Genomic DNA, 20,985 nt, shown 5'->3' with positions numbered 1-20,985 from the left:
TTTTTTTGTAGTTCCCTAAGGGCTCTTAGTTGCATAGTTATTCCATTGGCGAAAGTTACACGTCATTGTCAGTCAGCGGCGTAATGACAGAGCGGCGCGACGCCCGGCGTCACCGCGTCAAATCGGAATTGTCGTTACTAACTGGTCCGGGACTTTCGCGCATTAGCCGCGTTTTCTATTCGCGGGAAACTTGGCGCCCATTATTTCTCGCCGCAATCTTCCTTTGGAACATATTATATTACAATTTTGCACGGCGGCGTAGACGTGACTGTTTTGTTCAAAATAATTGGCTTATAGAAATCTAAAACACCATTCTTCGATCTTTAATTAATACATATTTTGTAACACTGATATTACCAAATACCTTTGGTAATAGTAACGAGAACTCTCCATATTTGTCTTCGAAATTAAAGCAATTATACGTACTAAAATTCATTAACACTAGGTTTACACACATTGAATTTTATAGTATTTCTAAACTTCTAAATTCCAAAATCTAAATAAACATTAATTTTTCTAGGAACAATACCAATGTAAACCCAGTGTTACTCAATAAGCATATTATTTCCTAATCAAAGCAAACAAAAATTATTTCCACCCAAGAACTTAAAATCTCTTTAAAAAAACTAAAAACAAAAAAAAAACATCCACTTTTCCAAACCAACCACCGTAATCCTCAACCGCGTATTTCAATTTCCATCGTCCGTATCGCCGTTCGTTTCGTGTGGAAACGGCGATCGAAGACAGCGTACAAATGGCGCACGTAAATCACGGGGGGAGGCACGTCGGGCGAGAAGGAAGTCGGTGTCGTGGCCGGGAACGAAAAAGAAACGAGGAAAGAACGTCGGAACAGCGGAGGAGAAAAACGGCGAAAGAATAATTTCAAGAATTAACAAGGATTTCAGGCCCGGCAGCCGTTTCATCGTCGCGTCGACATTAATATTAGCCGGGGTCTGCTCCTAGATCGATCTCGGTGCCCGGTATTCAGTTTCATTTATCGTTTCTTAGATCGGCTTGGACCAAGGACGCTAGGCTAGATTCAACGATTACTCGTCCACCGGCCGGTAAGATCTCTCTCGATCCTCGAAGAGGACTGACGGATCGATTTCATTATCCTAGCCGGCCGAGCTCGTACGTCTTCTCCTCTCGCGGGCTCCTTTCGCTAGCCCTGTAGACCGTCCGCGGCGATAGCGATTCAGGAATGCTCCCTCTCGGCTATCGTTCATCAAGGCGTCAGTATAATCTCATTCTACTCTGTTACAGATTTCCTGTACCGGCACAGTGTTACCATCGATAACGTTAATACCGAGGTCGAGATATTGGACACTTCCAGGTGCGAGGTAAGTTCTGTTTGCCTCCTTGCCCCTTTCATCCCTGGATGTTCTTTTCTTTTGCTTTTATTTCGTTCTTTCTGTTCGTCTCCTACGTTTCGTTCGCGGCCTCTGTAAATTTCGCGCGAGGCTCGTACCTCGCGACACGCCAGGTTATAATTTCACTCGGCCGAGACGAGTTTATGGTAATGAAAACGAGAAGGGGGATCCTAACGCCGGGATCTGTTCTTATTGACTTTCTTTTCTGCGAAAGCTACTCGCGGGGTGGCGGGCGGGTTCGCTTGAGCGCGACCGACCGTCGCGGAATCTTGTCTCTTTTAGGTTGCTGGCGACTGTCTCGTATTCGGTAGACCGTGGACTCTTCGATCTTAACACGCGCCGAGAAATTAGAATTATTCGGGTCAGTTTTAGATAGTGTTCGCGTGGGCTTTCAGACGATTCTTCTTTTGCTAGTTTCATTTTCTTCGGGGTCACGTACACGTTGCAGGGAGTTGGCTGCTGTTACTTGCGCTTTTTTTTGAGGTGGGTTCTGAGAGTTCGTTTTTTTCTTTTTTGTAAAGTTGAGGTTCGTATGGTTTATTGATCGTGTTGGTTGGTGGAGTTTGAAACACTTTTTATTTTTATAGTTATTTAAGGTCGCGTTAACGTCGAAGAGATTGAAGCGCTTCATTTACTAAACAGTAATTTTTCAATTCATTGATACGTAGTTAAGGCTAGAATTGTCATGAATACTAACAGGATTATTTATAATCGACTGATGAGAATCATTAGACTGCTATGGAGATTCATGTTTTTCTGGACTAACTGATGAAGATAGAAATTAAATGGAAACTTTTTAGTGTAATAAATGTTTTTGCTAGGTAGAGAAGAATGTTATATAAACGTTTATCATTTTCTATTGGATTCGAAAGTCGATTCGTGTCTCACTATTTTTCAATGTAATCGTTTTCAAGTTTACATTCAGTTTTTTATCGAATAGAAATTATGTTTGTGATTTTTACAGTATTTTTTATAATCGATTGTCATCTTTATGGGGTATAGATTATTATACTTCTATTAATTTCCTCGTGGTGCTTTGATATCTTTATAGGATATAAGTCAAAGGAAAGATTAATCTTCAATATTCTTTTATACATCAATGTTTTAACGTCGCCAGTTCAATCATGAAAATTGCAGTTCTGTATGCTAAAATGTGCTAATTAATCGATCAAGCAGATTTTCCAATATTTAATCAAACAAAAGCTAAGTTGGTCATGGCTTTTTAAACAGACTTGACTCAAGCATAATTACCCAAACGAAAAAATGAATTGCACATCCTTGACTTATCTTTTTATGTAGAACAAGTACCTGTTAATTAAACCTCTCTTATTCATTAGTCAACCAATCTCAGGCATACTCTACAAACTTTCAATATTACTTTCTCAAAAGTAATATCTCCAAGAAAAAACTGATACGAACGCAATTGCGAATTTTCATAAAGTTGTCATATGTTGGAGAAATTCATGTTTTGCCTATTACAAAGTTAATAGTCCATTACCAGTCTATCAGCAAAAAACACTGTTCCTTGTCTTCGACTGTTCCTTTATTCTAAAATTTACTCTTTCCTTATTTCACCCTTAACATTTCACACCAAACGATTTAGACACAGGGTCCACTGCCTTTAAGATATCACTATTGCGCCGCGGATTGTACCTCATTGCTAGAAACGCTAGCGAAAGGAGAATAGACTCCTTCGGCGCGCGACCCGTTCGAAGACTATCAGCGAGCTTTTCCACGAAAAATTGCGCACCTAATGATCCCGGATTATTGATGGATACATGACACAGATTGCCGTTAAAATCTCACTCGGACACGGCCGCCGCACCGCTCGGTGAAAATGTACATTTACGGCCGTACGTTTATTTGACAGACTGATTTGCCCGCGTGAGTTATACCTAGTCGCGATCGTTTCGTACCGGCTGTAAATTATCCGCGGCTCGCAACGGGATCGTCGGCTTCGATTTCTGTTTCACGCTGTCCGGAACGTTGAACGGTCGGCACCGGTTCCGCCGCTCGCAAATCCTCTCCTCTACTTTCCACGCGAATTTTCGCTGGCTAGGTCGGTAGGCAGGTACTCTTTGTTGCACGAGAGATGGTCTCTGTGATGGTACAAAGACAAAAGGGATGTCCCGCGATGTATTTTCTTTATAGTTTTGATTGGTCATGTGTTACTGTGTGTAAATGTGTCTAATGTAAAAATGAGTCCTGGGCTTGGAGCTTTGAAAGCTGTAGCCGCGAATCAGGCTTTAAAAAGTCGAATTCTTAGGGATCACGTCTTGAGCTGTAGAGGTTGAAGCCTTCAGGACTCCGGTCTTTGCTTGACAAATCGAGCGAAGAGTTTTCAGACTTTCAAGGTAGAGTTGTAAAGCTTTGGAGACTCTAGCCTTTAAATCCTGAATCGTCGAAATTTCAGCATTTAAGATTAGGTCTGGAAATTTCGAAGACTTAAGCTTTGTAGAGCTCTATGCTTTCAAGACTCCGATTTTATGATTGAGCCTAGAAACTTCGAAGATAGGTTTTAGGTGGAACCTACAATCTTCGAAGACTTGACCTTTATAGTTAAACTTCGAAGCTTCGAAGATTAGAGCGTTTCAGAGATAAGAGAAGATGAAAACTGACCAATTAGACCCGCATTCCTTTCAGGGATCAACTCCTGTGCAACATTCTATAGGTTCGCGTACGCTTCAGGTACCTACCAGGTATCTGGCGAGGCGAGAGCCATCCAGGGGCCTCGTCCTCATCCCTCTCGTCTAAATATATCTTCTTCTGCTTTGGGCCCCGAGGCAGTCGATGCCGGGCCCTTAAGGGCCACGTCTGTCACACGTCAGCCACACGGGGAAAATAACAAGCGTTCACCTTCTCCTCTCTTCCTTCCTTCTCTCTTTCTCTTCCTCTGTCCACCTGGTCCTCTGCTGGTGATTTTTTGGTTATTGATCCCACCGACCGGAGGAGACTGTTTTCGTGGAACTTTCGTTTTCGTCTTTCGGCGCAGGAATGCTATTCGGCCCAGCCGTAAATAACTACCGGCACGGGTTGCGGACTTTTGGTGGATGGTAATGAGAGTTTGCACGGTTTACAGTTGCTGCTGAGTGTTGCTGCGAAAGAGGGCGGGGCGGAGGTGGATGTCAGGTGGTGTGAATTGGTTGTCAGCTGCGTGTTTGATGAATATTTTTATGGTGATTTGTGTCTTAGTGGTAAATATTTTTTGTAAATGTTTGTAAAAGAAATATTGTATGTTAAAGCTCTCGTTACTGTGAACGTTCTGGATACTTGTGTAAGGGTTAATTATCTATAATTAGATTAATTTTGAAAAGTAACGTGGATATTATTTGTTAATTGATCGTTAGAAGTCTTTGTACTGAATGCACCTATTAAATGTTGATAAACTGTGAATTTTTATGTAAATGTAGATTTTTTAAAAGTAGAAGCTGGAGGTCAGCAACATTTTTCTCTAAATACTGAAGGGTTTTATTATATTCAACAGAAACCGTAAGACTCATTAAACTTCCTTCAATTTTTTGCAATACTGAACTTTAAACATATGCTGCAACATAAAATCTGTAGTTTAGTCTATAATCTAGTTCGCCATTAAGTAGATAGCGGTAGACAAGGTAGCAGTTATATTTTAATTTGAAAGGCAACGTTTATTTCTAGACAGAATCTCTTTTGATGGAACGATAATGGTTGAATGTGAGTTGTAGCATTACATAATTTCAAACTAAACATGATTTAATGCTCGTCAATATAATTGTCTAAAAATCTTTGAGTTTCAATTTATAAATTGATTCCCCATTGTTTCATTATATTGCCAATATCGCGAGGCAAATGAGATTGCACTTATCAATTTCTGCAAAACAAACATTAAATTAAGGCTTAACGGCGTGTGAAAGTTTAATAGCTCAATTGCTTGTCTGTGAAATTCGTGAATATTCTATGAATGAATTATGTAAAAGTTTTATGACTGATTTCCTGATTGGGCTCGTAAGAGTTATTTTATTATCAATAATTTCCCAGCGGAGAAAGAAATTATATATTCATTGTAGGAGTGAACTTATGCGGACGTTAAATATTTATAAGCCAAAAATTGTATGTTCCTCCAATCAACTTATTCAATCGACTAAAAATAAATAATAACGATTTCAAATGAGTTATATCGCAATTAAGTCAAATAAAATTTAATTTAAGTTTTCACAGGTATTATGGCACAATTAAATTCAACCGCCCGTCACAAAATTAATAATCCAACCACCTATCGAGCAAACTATAAATTAATTAAATAAAAATTAAAATGAATATACACAACAACTTAATTTATTAGCCTCGTTTAACAGATTAAAATTATTTTAAAATCCTAACTACGAGTCTGTCTCCATAATTAAAACACAAGAACTTAATTTGAGTATTACCGAATTACAGAATTAAAGACGTTATTAAAAAGGCATTAAAAAAATTCCGAAAAGAAATCCCACTAGAATCTTATCAATTCCCTTTGCTCTTTATTTCACGGAGTTAATCGGTTCGCCGAGTGAGTTCCTTAAACCAAAAAGATCAGACATCCCGGGTCATCGATCTCTTCAATTGTTCCAAGTCAATCATCGAGCCTCGCAACAAAACGATCCTGGGGCTCTCAAGAAAAGGAAGAAGCACGCGAGTTCGGTTCGGGCGTCACGCACCGTGCATCTGTCTTGTGCGCGCGTCGAAGTCTCCGATACCCGACCGTACGTGCGCCGTACGGACGTCTTTAGCGATCAGCGTCGGAGGAAACGCGACAAACAAAATTCACACTCTATTTTCTCCCCACATTTACTTCGGCATAGTTGTTCACCATTAGAGTAAATACGTGTTCGTTTGAAAATAAGTTTTCAGACTCACTATTATTATAAATGTTGATTACGATGCGTGGATGTTTCTATAATTAACACTGGAACTACCGATGCATTAAAAGCATTTAATATGACCGACGTGTAATCTTCATATAAGTTGTAACAATAGATTTTTTACGGTTTTTCTTTAGGTATTTGTTACATCTAAAATCATTTCGAATATTTAATACTTTCAAAATGCCAATAAGTGCGAAATAAATAAATCAATTTTAAAACAGACATTAATTTTAAAGCAAGCATAGTAATCTGACTTAGACAAAAAGACCAATCACACATAAATAAAGTAAAAATTAATGGTATGTAAAGATTAGAACTTGTATCCGCAACAAGCTGAGATCTCAAAAGGTGTTTTCATCAGACAACAAACAGTTTATCCAAGTTTTCAATGCAAATCGAAAAAAGTTGACTCCTAGGGACTATGTCTTAAAAATACTCGGATGTCGAATGGATTAAACGTACTGGATACATGAAAACTGCTCTCGAGTCCATCTCGCAGCAGCTACACTCTCGAATGGTCGCGTACTTTTAGAAACGTATCGAGCTGCTCCGGAGGGCGTGTGACAAACGCGCGCGACCTTACCCTCTCGCGGGTTCGTCTTCTTCCTTTTGCACTGTTTTTTTCGCGCGTCGAAGCGCGCGTGCTCGCGCGTGCACCAGCGTCGCCTTTTATATTTATCTCCGTTGGACGGCTGTAAACACGACTATTTCAGTTTATGGGCTCGGGGACGTGAACACTAAACACGGTGAACACCGGGAGACGGCCTGTTCCTCTACTCCTTCCTCTTTCTTTTTTTTATTTCTTTTTTTCTTTTATTCCGTTCCCCTCCCGGAGGCAAGCGTTAGACCGATGTTCATTGTGAAAGTCACGATGAATCATTTTGCGCGTTGCCCATGTGACATCGGGACGCGTTTCGCAATCGGGTGCCGGTCGGATGGATTCTTTTCCTTGGAAAGAGTGTAGAACGTTCGATTATTTGAACTGATTGGTTAACAAAGTCATCTAGACAAATGATTTTTTGGATAATCAACCTGAACGTAGCGAATTTTTGAATATGTCAGGAATCAAGCGGCACTTCAATAATTTTTTAATTTATTTTCACGTTTTTTTTATATGTTTATTAATATCTTGTTTGTTTTTTAATGTAGCACTCGCGGTATAAAAAAAATTTGAACTCATTTATTAAATTATAATGAGACTCATATAAGTGATTCGTATAATAGGTTATTCGAATAATGAACGTTCTGTGTATTGATTTATTTTGGGACAACTGGTTATGTTAATGCTTCTTAAATGCTAACGAAAAATGTGAATCAAGTTAATATATCTGTCACTATAAGAGTTGTAAAAAAACTATCTCGTATTATTTTAATTTTTATCATTTTGTATAATATTATTACGAATTATAATTTTAATTACATATTATAATGTTATCATACATTATAAGTAGATTTGTTTAAATGTTTAATTACTTGGAAGAATATAATGCATGTACAGTAGAGATTTTCACATTGTACGTATGTTGTCAGTGTTTTCATGAATAAAAATGATCAACAAATGTCGCTGTTTGTATGTAAAGTTACACACTCGACTGTTAATGAGGCACTATTTAGTTTTAGTAGTAAAATTGACTGAATGTTGTTTAAAATTCATGAGAAGAAGCATTGCATAGAAATCAAACCTGACTAACATTCTAATGTACATTTAAATTGAAAGATTTTATATTTAAATTGAATACTATGTGTTGACAAAGAAATGATATTGCTAAAAGCAGTTAAGTCTTCATGATTTGAACAAAACGAGCCAAGTCAAATAAGATGCACGTTTACATGAATATTTATACTTTTATCCTTTTGATACACTGTCTCTAAATTTTTCTCACATATTAAAAGATCAACCTTGATCAAAGCAAGTGATTCATTTGGTAATCGATCTTGTACTTCTACAACTCTAGAACTAATCCTTCCAAAGTAATCTATCAAAGGAAACAAAAAGTATTTATCCTACACCATCATTTACCATAATAGTTACCACAACGATCACAAAAAAATATTTCATTCCAATTCCAATAACCAAATATGTCGTTCATTTTAAAAGTGAACCCAATCATATATTTTTAATTTCAATATATATATAATGGTTTACGTTCGAATAGATTAGAATTATTTATTAATATTAATTAGTTATTTTCTTAGTATTACGCAACAAACTATATTACAAAACATTTAGTGTTGAAAAATAAGAATTCATTACAACTGTGAAATCTGTGCAATTTATAAAGAAAAATGATCTTCAATGCTCGAAACAACTCAGACCATTTTCAAAATTAAGAACATTTATATGGAATGGTATTTACATTAACCAAACACTGTTCAAAACCTCTATCGCAAGCCTAACACACCATAATCCAAGAAGACAATAACGTCGCGCATGCAACCGTACGAACAAAACTATTACACGACCGGAACACAAGGATTTAACTGTATCACAAAACCACGTGCTCCTCTTTTTCCCCAGCAGGGACCAGCATACAAACAGCAAAACGCATCGTAGAAAACATCGGCCGAACAATCGGTCCCCCGTCGACCTTCTAATACCCAGTGATTTATACACAGTTTTTGAGCAATTCGACCGGCAACCGTCGCCAATAATTTACGACGGGCAGGAACAATGGCCGCCGGGACGGTAATAGAAAAAGACCACGGCGGAATCTCAATGAGGATTCCGTTCTACCCCGCGACAGGTGAACACAGCGATCCGTGAACGCGGTCTCAGCCACGATTCACCGCGTTCTCTTTCTCTTTCTCTCTCTTCTTCTCTCTTTCTTCGTCTGTTCCGTGTGTCTTCCCGCATTCTCTCTCTAGCGCAGTCACAGTCGCCTAGATACGAATTTAAAGGCGATCGTTATTCAATTCAAATACGCGACTAACGGGCCGATGTCGTAGGATTTCCGCTTCGACGTTCGCGTGGCGGGTTCGTAACCGTATTCTAGAAGAATCGGGTTAAGGAAGGTCAGGCCGCGGGACGATCGGCCTGAAACTGGCCGATTCCGAGGAGATTTGGGTTAAGTAAGGTCAGGCCGGTTCAAATGAGCGCGCCGCGCGCGCTGCAACCTCTCCTCTCGCGTCCCACGTCCGATCTCGTCTCGTGCCCGACATGTCCCGATGCTCCTTTTTCGGGGCTCGCACACTTTCGGGTGTCGACGACCTTTACCGTGTCGGGAACAGTCCCGCGGAATGCCTTTGACGCTTTCTTCAGCGCGGACTGATCGGCTCTGTGCCACGTGCAAACCGTGCTACAGTGGATACACTGCGGGTTAAAAGTTTGGAATCTTTGCGTTGGTTCATTCTTTAGGCTCGAAATACTGGGTCGTCGCATAAGTGTCACGGTGTGCTTATTTGTTTGTTTATTTATTTATTCATTTGACGGGTAGATTATCTTTAGCGTAGAAAAGAAAGAGATGTAAATGAAGCGTAACCTGTTGACTGTTAAATTTTGTTTGAAAAGTCCAAAAATAATACAGAATTCATCATTGAAAGAATTAGTATATATCATTTTGAGTTTTAACCTGTTAACTGTGGAATTTAGTTTTAAAAATCTTTCTTTGTACATGCAGTAAAATCAAAAAAATGAAGTGTGTACTCGTCAAACACGGGAAGAATGCAGCTAGGATATATTTTAATCAAAAATCAAAACAACACAAAGAAAAGTTACATGTTTATCTGAAAAAATTAAGAATTCATCGTTGACAGAATTAGTATCATTTCAAACTTCAAGATGACGGGTATAGTTGTTAAACGCTGTTAACTGCAAATGAAAGTAATTATTGGAAACAGCGATGTACACAAATAATTTCTTTGAAACGACAAATTACAGTTACCCATGTATAATAAATATACAATATACATAAACTTTGTCATAGGAATATGATCACTTGCGGTAAAAGAGAAGACTCAACGATTAGCTTTGCCGGAAGTTTGCGGTTTTGTAAGTTTTGTAATAGAAGTTTCATGCATCGTAGAAATACTTCACTGTGTGGCAAAGTCAAATTACGAATGGCTAAATCTTATATACAAAGAGAACATAGACGTAATGTCTTTCAAATATATTATTATTCAAGTAACACACTGACATAAGATAACACATAGAATCAAATTTTTCAAAACGAATCAATTATTTCATTACTATACCAAGACCATCGAATTTAATCAATTGTATTCATGAAATACTCAAAGAAAATACCAAGCACTAAATACTTTAACAAACATTCATTTCCAGCAACGACTTCACTGCTACTATATACCAGTTTCCTATATCCAACGAGTATTCACCATCCATTCTAAAAAGAACCGACAATATAGTTCAAGTCCGAAGCATATAATTGATTTTTTCCTCGAAACCATCAACCGACACAGAAAACAAAACCCGCGACAGCAACCGTATAACTTTTTGCCTCGTCTCTCCTTCCATCCACGCGGCAGCGCGCTGACATCTTCACCGTTCATCCTGCTAGAACCAAAAACAAAGAAACTTTCATTCACCGATCGCCGCGCAAAACGCAGAAGCGTTTCTACAATCGTCGCCCCTTGTCCCGCGACAACCGCCCCTCCCGATCCATAAACGACTAATGAGGTGACCATCGGTTTTTATCGGTTGTTCTTCACTCCCGGGAAGTCGTGCGCGCCGTGCGTCCCGCGCAAATTACCGATTCAGTCCGTGCCTTTTTCGTTTCATTTTTCGGGAATTGGTTAAGTACCAGAGATTCGTTCCAGCTGATTAAACGAAAAAGAAGAAAGGAAGGGGGACGGGAAGAATGAGAGGAAAAGAAAGAAAGGAAGAGAGAACGATAGACGGAGAGAGGAAGGGAGACGCGACGGAGGAAAGGAAAAAAAAGGGATACGAGGAAGAAAAAGTACGGGTACAGTGGTCCCCGCGACTACACGCGCACCTGTACGGACGGTTACATACATTCTCTCATCTCGAAAAGGAATCCAACCGTATTCCTTATACGCGGCCCCGTACTCACGGTACACTGACTCGTCCCGTCTTATTCGGTAGCCCCGCAACAAGACACGGTCGAGCCCAGGTTGTTTTTAGCAAACTGGTTTTTCTACCCGGGGCTTACAATTACTGGCTTCCTTTTTTGCGCTCTCCTCTACACCCCGCCCGCCTCGCCCCTCTCCCCAAATGTTTGCACCTGTCGCTTAAAAGGCTGCGAACCGTGGGCCGGGACGGTTATACCGGGCGTTTCGGATTAGCGCGCGGACAGAGGAGTCGAGGATTTTTCGAACGTTACCGACTTCCTTCGTGTCTGGTCACCGCCCGGCTTGTAACCCGGTCGATCGATATAGTCCGACCCATTCACCGGAACTCCGAGCGTTCATGAATGAACTCTTATTTCGGTGGGTCAGATGCTTTGGATTGGGCGGCGCGTATGATAAGAGGTATTGGATTTTATTGGGGATTGCTGTGTGTATGAGGAGTATTCACTGAGATTTTTTTTGTAAATGCTAGGGATTCGTGTAGGTAACGTACTCGCTGAAAATATTTAGTGAATGCTATTGTGGTTTTAAGTATGTCGCTTGTTTTGAGAATTTTCAGCATTCGCTAGTAGGAGGAAATTATGAAAGAAATATATGTGTGGTATATAATGTGGTAAAATATAAAGTTTGAATGTTATACCAATCTGCGTGTGCATCGGTCGCTAATGACCTAGATGTCGATGCAAGTTTTACAGCTTTATATAAAACAAAAGAAATATTGTTCCTTTTAATTTAAGATAAGGAAAATTATTAGTACTCGATTGAGAAAAATTTGACTAGTCGAAGAATCTGAAACTAATTAGTTTGAAAGGAAATTAATCAAATTCTAAAAAAAACTGATCAAACAACGAGAATACTTAACAACAGGAAGCAAACGGTGTAGATATCGATGCAAATATTAAATCTTTATACAAAACAAAATAAACATTCCTTTCCAATTCAAAATACGAAACGTCACTAATACTCAACTACGAGAAATCTAACAAGTCGAAAAATCTGAAAAGAAGCTAATGAAACAACGAGAATCCCCAGCGATAGGAAGCCAACGACGAGCTCGGAACTGATTTAGTCACAACAAACCGCGAATAAAAGCTGCGTGCAATGCAATGGTACGTGCGGTGCATCGCGTCTCGCCGCGTCGTAACGTGATTCTATTTGTATCGGGGCTCGGTCCCATGCCGTGCGTTTCACACATTCGTGGAACGCCATTTCAATGGCTAAGAACATTGCACCATACGGCGCGGCGAGATGCGGTCCGGTATAAACAATGGCCGCGCGTCGGGAGACCGTCTCCGCGGCGCAGACGCGACGGGACCCGTGCACCGTTAAGTGCATAGATTCAATAAATAATGCGATACAGGAAGCCAGTCGTGCCACCGATTTGTATGTACTCGGCGCTGTTGCCCGGTCTCCGTGGCCGCCGGATCGATTGATCGGTCCTCGCCTCTATCGAACCGTCCAATCGAATGATCGTTATCGAACGATTATGCAACTGATCATTCACCGGTGTCGTCCTACACACTGAAAATTTCACTGGTAGATGTGATACGTCGCTAAGACGGATTTATTGGGATTGACGGGGACATTCTGTAATTTGATCTTTTTGTTTATTGCTCGACGCTGTTCGACTAGTGCAGGTGGTGAAATATAATGTTTCTAAGAGTAGATGTTCGGTAAATGTTTCGTTATATGTAATTATTTATTCTTTTGCTTTATAATTTGATTGTTGAGATACAAGGAGAAACCTATTTTTAATATAGTATATGAACGTGAATTGAAATATTGTTTTATTTGAACTGTGATTAAACATCTAGTATTTTATTCAATATAAATATTTAAATGACGTTTAAAATACTTTTCAATCTTATATCATATAAAACTCGGTAAAAATTTGAAATAGAATTCAACAAATATCGCTTAATTCTTGCAACTCAAGAATAATATTTAATTTGTTAATAATAATAAATTACGAACGATAAAATAATTCTGTCGAACACATGAAATAAATCATAACGCAACAGATTAAACATATAAAAATTCAGATTTGCAACAGGTTTCACCCTTCAGGAACAAATGCCCTCATTTTAGTATCGTCAATCTTCATATTCGAAATACGAAGTAGCAAAGAAATAATTAAATCATTCAAATAACAGAACGTCAGGCTATAGTTCTCTTGCTTCCTAGTACATCAAAACTCAATACACAATTTCACTTCCTCTCCTAAAAGTTTTGGATACTTCGAAAAATTCTTGTCCGCAAAGGGTTAACAATGTTTTCGATCTCTTTTGGCAAGAAGCGAAGCTTAGGGGCCACGGGTACACGGAAACGGCACCTGACAAAATCGCAGCACGTGCACGAGATCGGTTAATGAGCCCGTATACAAAAGGAAAATACGAGGCGGAGGCGAGATTAGGCCACGGGTGTACCGTTTACAATAGGATTTTATAGCGGGCCGCGATATATCGGCGCAAACGAGTTAAAGTATTGCTGTCGGGTAGCGGGTTTAACGATCTCTGGCCTGTGTATGGCCGCGGCTGGCTACCTAGCGCACCAATGCCACACTGATCCACATCGATATCGATATCCGTAGATCCTGTTCTTACGCAGACGCTGGTTGGGCGCATTCCTCGCGTCGCATTCCCGTGGAACCAGAAATCGAGCTCTCGGATTCGGCGCCTCGTTTCTCTGTGGAACACGAGAAACCGATTGCGCGAAACGATTTGGCAATCAGCGTGAAACATTGTTACACATTCTGTTCTGTTGTCGGTTGTTTAACCTGTTCAATTGAGGCGATATTTGTAGCGTAAACATTCTATTTCATTTAACGCTGGAACAATCGAACGTGACAAAATGAACTTCATGTTTATTCTCTTACACTGCAAATGTTATTAAACGGGCGTTAATTTCTTCTTTTATATATTCTGATGTATTAATAACATATTAGATTAAATTTTTATTAAATAACATGTATAACATATAGTGTATAAAACTGTGCAACGAATTCTTTACATAAGTTCACATTTTTAGGAATATCAAATTTGTACGTTGCCTTTGTTACTGTTTATTCTTATCAGCTACAACAAACTTGCTCATTATCAATTCTAAAAATTTATAATATTTAGTTTATTTCAATAAAATACATTAAGTATAAGGAACTAAAACTTACAATATCTTATACCCAACTTATTTTCAACTTATACATCATCGAATCCCCTTACCCATCTATAATTTTCAAAACACAACCTCAACTAACAATCCCCTACTTTACTTTCTCTTTACACCCAATATAAAGATGTACCAATCCTAGAGCAACCTGGATCATCTAAACTCTCCATTATCATTATCCTACTCGCCTCGAAATGTCAGCAAACAAAGGACTCTAATCACCTATCCTCTAATCGTCTTCGATCCACATCGAATCAATCTACCTAAAGCAGTGTCGTCGCCGAAAACAAAAATCCGAAACAAAGAAACCTAAAGAGTCTCGATTACCGCATGTTGCATCGTTTCGACAGAGCCCTATTTTACGGTTTTTAATGGCGGTCGCCGGCGTACAGGATACTCACCGGCCGGTGCACCCGGCGTGAAAGGCGACCAGGGACAAAGCGGCGGACCGGTAACGCGATAGACGGACGGTAAAGTGCATAACCCGCGTCGCGGTTACAATCTTCCCAATTATCCGGCCTGCCGGGGAACGCATCCATTCATTGGAGCCCGGCCGGCAGATACGGGCCTGCAGATATACGGATTCTCTAGGCCAGAGGTTCCCAAAGTGTCGCTGGTATACTTTTTGCCTTTTCATTTTGGAATGTGATCAGTTTTTAATCCTTTGTATTCGAAGACTGCGAAGGGGAGCCATTTAACCCTTTGCACTCGGCAAGTTTTCGCTAGAAATATTTTAATATTTGATGATGAGATAAAGACGATATTTTGTGAAATTAGCTCGAAGAGAAATCACACGTATATCGAGGAACAAAGCTATTTTATTTCAATACTTCTCAAATTGATGCATTATACGTGGTATGATATTAAATATCAAATTTTATAGTTTTACTGTATGAAATCAGGTAGTGAGTGAGAGTCACCTCTCGAGTACAAAGGGTTAACACTAAACCTACCAGATGGGTCGAACTGACCCATTCCTGATTTCTTCTTTTTGCAATTAATAAAAAGGTAATAGATTTTTCTCTGAGAAATTATTCAAGAAATTGATTTAACAATACGAAGCTGAATTGCGAAGCAATTGAAGACTCGATAGATGCATCCTTGAAGTTGCTATAGAGGAGTTCCGAAAAGTCAATTTAACTACTCGGTAGGATCAGTGTTCAAATTTGTCAATTTTTTCATTAAATGTATTATAAGATTTATATCTACAGGAAACAGTAAAATATCATTTATTTATATGTTAATATGGTGTTCCTATTAAAACTGCTTCGAGTTGCTGATATTATCAGTGTGAAAAAGCTTCGAGTGCAATAGTTTACGTATTCATCGACAGTATTTCATCTATTGCAAATGCAGTATGATGATTAATCACTATTTTTGACAAGAACTTGGATCATTCAGAGTCTTAATCATCCACGAACTCAATAATTGGGATTCTTAGGTTGTACTTCAGGATGTATCTGATTAGAGTTTACAAGCGTGCTTCGAAGTATTTCTCGTCGAGTTCACATTTCTCTGGACTGTTAAAATAAAATACAGTAGACTCTCGTGCAACGCGAGTTCCTTTCATATAATGCGATATATAATAAAATGAAGGGAAAGAATGGGATAGCGTTTAATTGATCGTTACATTGTTTTCTTTGTTGTTTTCTCTGTCTACTAAATCTTTTATTTTAAAAGAACGTGGTAAACAAGAGTTGTCATAGTAGTAATCATTCGAAACATGTTCTTTTATTTTATTGTATCTGCTATCCACTATTTAACACATCAAACTTTAGTATCTAAGATAGGAAGTTGCAAGCAAATAATTTCATTATTCAAATAACTAGATATCAGTACATAATTCCGTTTTCCTTTAGTATTCAGGAGTTCAAGGTATGATTTGGCTTCCTCTGGTGAAGGTTAACCGTGTTACACAGGAGTTTACTATAATTCTAACGTGCGCAGTCGCAGAAGTCACAGAGCAAGGGGTCAGCAGTGACCTTCACAAGCTACCGAGTCGCAACAAATGCGCAGCTCATTGGCCAAATCGATTAACTCCAATTTTGAATTTTTCAATATTTCATCATTCATGCGCTTCAATGCCTCTTAACACTTCACATTTAAAATAAATCTCATTATAACTAGCTTTCTGGTTCCACGAAGTAATAAGAAGTCAGGCCATGTAAAAGTTGCAATAATAAAAATTACTTCAAGGATACATTGTTTTATACGTCTTACATATCCGTTAGATTGAAGCTGTACTTGTAATAATGAAGTAAAATACATTCTACAATGATTATTTGATTTTGGATTTAAAGGGACATTTTACGAATCAGTACATAACTATAATATCACTTTTCTATACTATTTGTTTTGCAGAGTTAATCAGTTAACTACGTTTAACGAGTATACACGTTATTGTAAAGCTTGAACAGATACTAATTCTTTCATCGATGAATTCGTTTCTCTTCATTTTATTTTAGTCTATCATTAGAATCTACCCTAGGTGCATTCGCCTTGTGTTGGACGAATACACGCTTCATTTTCCCATTTTACTGCGCGCGGAACGAGAGATTTTCGAAACAAAATTCCATAGTGAACAGCTTAATCGATTTATCCAACGAGTGGCTCAAACGATCCTCACCCGAAATAAGTATCAGCCCCTAAAAGTTTGCGAACCACTGCTCTAGGCGTATCTAGCGGCGCGTAAAGGTCCGTTCGAGGCGAGGCATTTCGACGCGATGTTTATGGGGGAAGTTAGCGGGACGCTAAACCACCACGAAGCGCGCGCGTAACCCCGTACAACCGAGCGCTTCGCAGTCTAATCTACCGAATTATCCCAGCGTTTCCACGTTGCGTTTATTTTCCGCGGGATAATCGATTCTACTGGGAAGGGGCAGACCGTCGAGCGTGCCGAAGCGTGTCCGTGGGTCGAGGTGAACGCGCAGCGCGCGTAAAACGGCTCGAGATACCGGTGTTCGGCTAAAGTGCCGAAGTCCATTGAGTATTGCTCAATGAGCCTGATGTTGTTAGTTAAGCACCGCGCGGTCGGCGAGGGGAGCGAGCGAGGGGAGGGAGTTGGAAGTCTTCGCCGGAGGTGTTGAGATAGCGACTGGGATTGTAACTTTGCGCCACGGCTGGGGAACAAATGTTCGGGGTGATAAGGGTGTTCTTTCTCAGCCTTTGTGTCTTCGGGTACGTTAAAGTACCATTTTCATTATGGCACTGAGGAAGGCTTGCGCCTTGGAGGTTCGTTTTAATTTAACCTCTCGAATCGCAATTTCCTGGGTGATTTTTGATTATTGTATTGTAAATTTTGTATTGTATTATAAGTTTGTGGTTGATTCTTTGACGTACAATATTGTGTGAGACTCGTGACAGAAATTTTAAATTGAATTTGAGGAATTTAAGTATTATTTATTCTTCCTAAATTCAAATTAAATATTACTTTCGTGTTATTATTTGCTTACCTTTGGGGTAAATATAGACATGGAATTAGCATCAACATTCTTTTCCTAATAAATTATTAACTATGATGTAGTCGTATTGGTTGTAGTTAATAAATCATAGTAATCTAAAGCAATATAATATAGTTGCATTATAAATTTGGGGTTTGTATATTTATATTTTTGTATCATTATGTTATAACAATTGTATATTATATTGATGTTTGAATATATTGTTATATATAATAATGTACATTTAATTTCACGATTTAATATATTTAAAATATCAGAAAGAAAGGATTTATATTTTCATCTGTGGTTTAATTATTGATCGAATTTGATTGTTAGAAAAATTAATCGTAAATTCGTTGACATTATTACCCATCGCGTACAATGCAGGCACGAGTATCTTATTCTTCGCATTAATGACGAATACCAATCTAATGCGGTAGGCAGTTTCGATTCACCTCATTACATGTGCACCTTCGCGGTCCATCGACGGCCATTTTGAAACCACGACCCTCTTCTTTCTCCGCGAGTTGATCGAAACCTAACCGCGGGGACCGAGGAGGTCGTCGCGGTTTTCTTCGTCGTGATTTCTGCGCTGACTGTAATAACAAAACGCGGATTGTTTTAACCGGACGCGGTATATTTTCATCCCGGTATAATTTTAACGTAAATAGACGCTTTAAGCGCCAAACGCGAGACTTTTGCTCACGGAAATATGAAGTTTGTGATGCTGCCAACTCGTATTTCTTCCAAATAAACTAATTCAGGCTTTATTAATCTTCTTGTTGATATTTACGGGTAAGCAACGTATATTTATAGAGATGTACATTTTCAAAGAATAATTTACAGAAGGTCCTAGACACTTTCTATAATTTTATTAAATATTTGCTATATTTTACTTTGCATATTAATATTTCTCGTAAAGTACAAAGTCTATTTATTTAGATAAAATTTTATTAATCTGATTAATTTTAATGACTTCTTTGTCAGCTCGTTGAATAACTGAATGAATGAATTGAATTTTAAAATTATATTTTGTTAATTAAAGATTTTAATAAGTGAAGAATGGAAAACAGACGTGTTTCAAGTATTTTGTTTGAATGACATTTGTGAAAATTATCTCAGAAATGAATGTAGCTTTATAATAGGATTTTAAATTTGGCACAGTTATACGGATGTTGGTCTGCTGACTGAGACATGGCAATCATGAGTCACGTCTTTCTTTCATTGAAACCAGGAAATGGTGTACTTTTTTATTCAAAAGATTTCCTTTCTTTGACCTCAACGAATTGAGATAACGTTCAGTCTTTGTCCATCAAGACAATAGTCAAGTTGAAAACAACATTATCTGACATGCGAGTCATCAGACCCTCTATTTTTATCCATGACTTTCAAAACTTGAACGTCAGGTACATCTTGTCAATTTTTGCAGCATTTTGATTCACAGTTTCCGTATCTGTATCATTTATCTTTATTTTTGAATTCTTTATCTTTCGTTCGTACTTTCTAATTCGAAATATTATTAACATACAACTTGTCTTTCCTTACAATTATAATTAGAAATGAAATGTTTACCATTTAATTCATAGGAAAAGAGCCAATAGAAAATTAAAAAAATGAAATGAATGAATAAACATTCGAAACATGTTGTTAAGTCAAATATAAAATTCTTGGTCTTCATTATCAATAAACTGAAGAACTAACGTTTCTTTGACCTCCCAACCAGCTAAACAGAACTGTTATTTTATATGCACTTAGTATTATCAGTTTATGACTCTTACGTCCATTTAGTTGACTGCATTTATCACGCATGACATAACTCAGCAGAAAGCATTGCCGTCATTCATTCGAGAATAACGTGGCATGCAATGTGCATAAATAAAATAAATTTATACAATAAAATCAAGCTCAACGTAATGGAGTATAATGTTTCCCCATCAAGACTCTCTTACAACACAGTACGAACTCCATAAAATTCAAATAAAACACGAACGCGTAATCACGTGTTCCTTCTCTATCCAACTAGATATCGAGAGTCTGTCACAATATCATGTCGCAAATGTCGAAGAAAAGTGTCGGCCCGTTGGAAATGCAGTCGAAGTTGAAACAAAACCAGAATAATAAACTTCTAACGCACAAGTGTTATAAACTTATAGAACGAAATAATCGTTCAGCAGAATTCTCTTACAATTTTCTTACAAGACAGCAGAATTTTCAGAAAATTCAAACAAATTGTGTATACGTAATTATTAGTTTCTTGTTTTATTTTAATTGTTTTAATCATTGATAATCTTTTATAATCTCATTTCACAAATGTAAAAGAAGCTGAAACAAAAAGACATCAATAAACACGTAATAAAATCAAGTACAATAAAATGCAACACAATATTCCTCCATTAGGATTCTCTTACAGCACAATATAGACACCATAAAATGAAATGAAACATGGATATTTAATCGCGTTCCGTATTTCTAATGCTCTCATAATAGAGCGCCGCAAATGTCACGGAAAAGTGTTAGAAACCTCCATAGAATACACAAGAATATATATTCAACAGGTTTCTCTCTCGAGGCACCACAAACTTCAGGAAATTACACAAAAATCACACAAGTCAAACAAAACACGAACACGTAATTACGTGTTCCTTTCCCTTTCTAACTAATTATCATGAGTCTCTCATAGTACCGTGTCGCAAATACCAAGGAACTTGAAATGAATGGAGACTAATAAACTTATACAATAAAATCGAGCTGAACAGAGTACAAGCCAATATTCAACAGGATTCTCTTACAAGTCAGTGCGAACACCATAAAATTCGAATGAAACATGGCCACGTAATCGCGTGTCCTTTTTTCTAATGCTATCAGGAACCTCGCACAGCACCGTGTTGCAAATGTCAAAGAAAAGTATTAGAAAGCTTCAGAGAATAGAACGTAATCTCTCACCAGCAAGATTCCTTCAACATAATTATTTGCAATGAATGATGAGGTTCATTTAAGCTTCTCTTGATTGCTCTATTAATTCCCTGATCTCTTTTGTACAATTATTGTATAACCGTGTTTCAACTTCTCTATGATACAATATTTTTT

At 38.2% G+C, this 20,985-nt stretch overlaps 1 protein-coding gene across 2 annotated transcripts in view; it reads left to right on the top strand.

Moving 5' to 3' along the window:
- Positions 1-20,985, top strand: part of LOC116432294 (ras-related and estrogen-regulated growth inhibitor) — a 109,402-nt gene that overhangs the window by 31,720 nt on the left and 56,697 nt on the right. For both annotated transcript variants that reach the window (XM_076373318.1, XM_076373319.1), the window contains exon 4: positions 1,264-1,340. In XM_076373318.1, coding sequence (XP_076229433.1) covers positions 1,264-1,340 — 77 coding nt within the window. The remainder of the gene's footprint in view (positions 1-1,263; positions 1,341-20,985) is intronic.

Source organism: Nomia melanderi, chromosome 13, assembly GCF_051020985.1.
Source record: "Nomia melanderi isolate GNS246 chromosome 13, iyNomMela1, whole genome shotgun sequence".
Lineage (NCBI taxonomy): Eukaryota > Metazoa > Arthropoda > Insecta > Hymenoptera > Halictidae > Nomia > Nomia melanderi.
The sequence above is the reverse complement of the archived record's forward strand: the minus strand, read 5'-3'. Positions and strand labels throughout refer to the sequence as shown.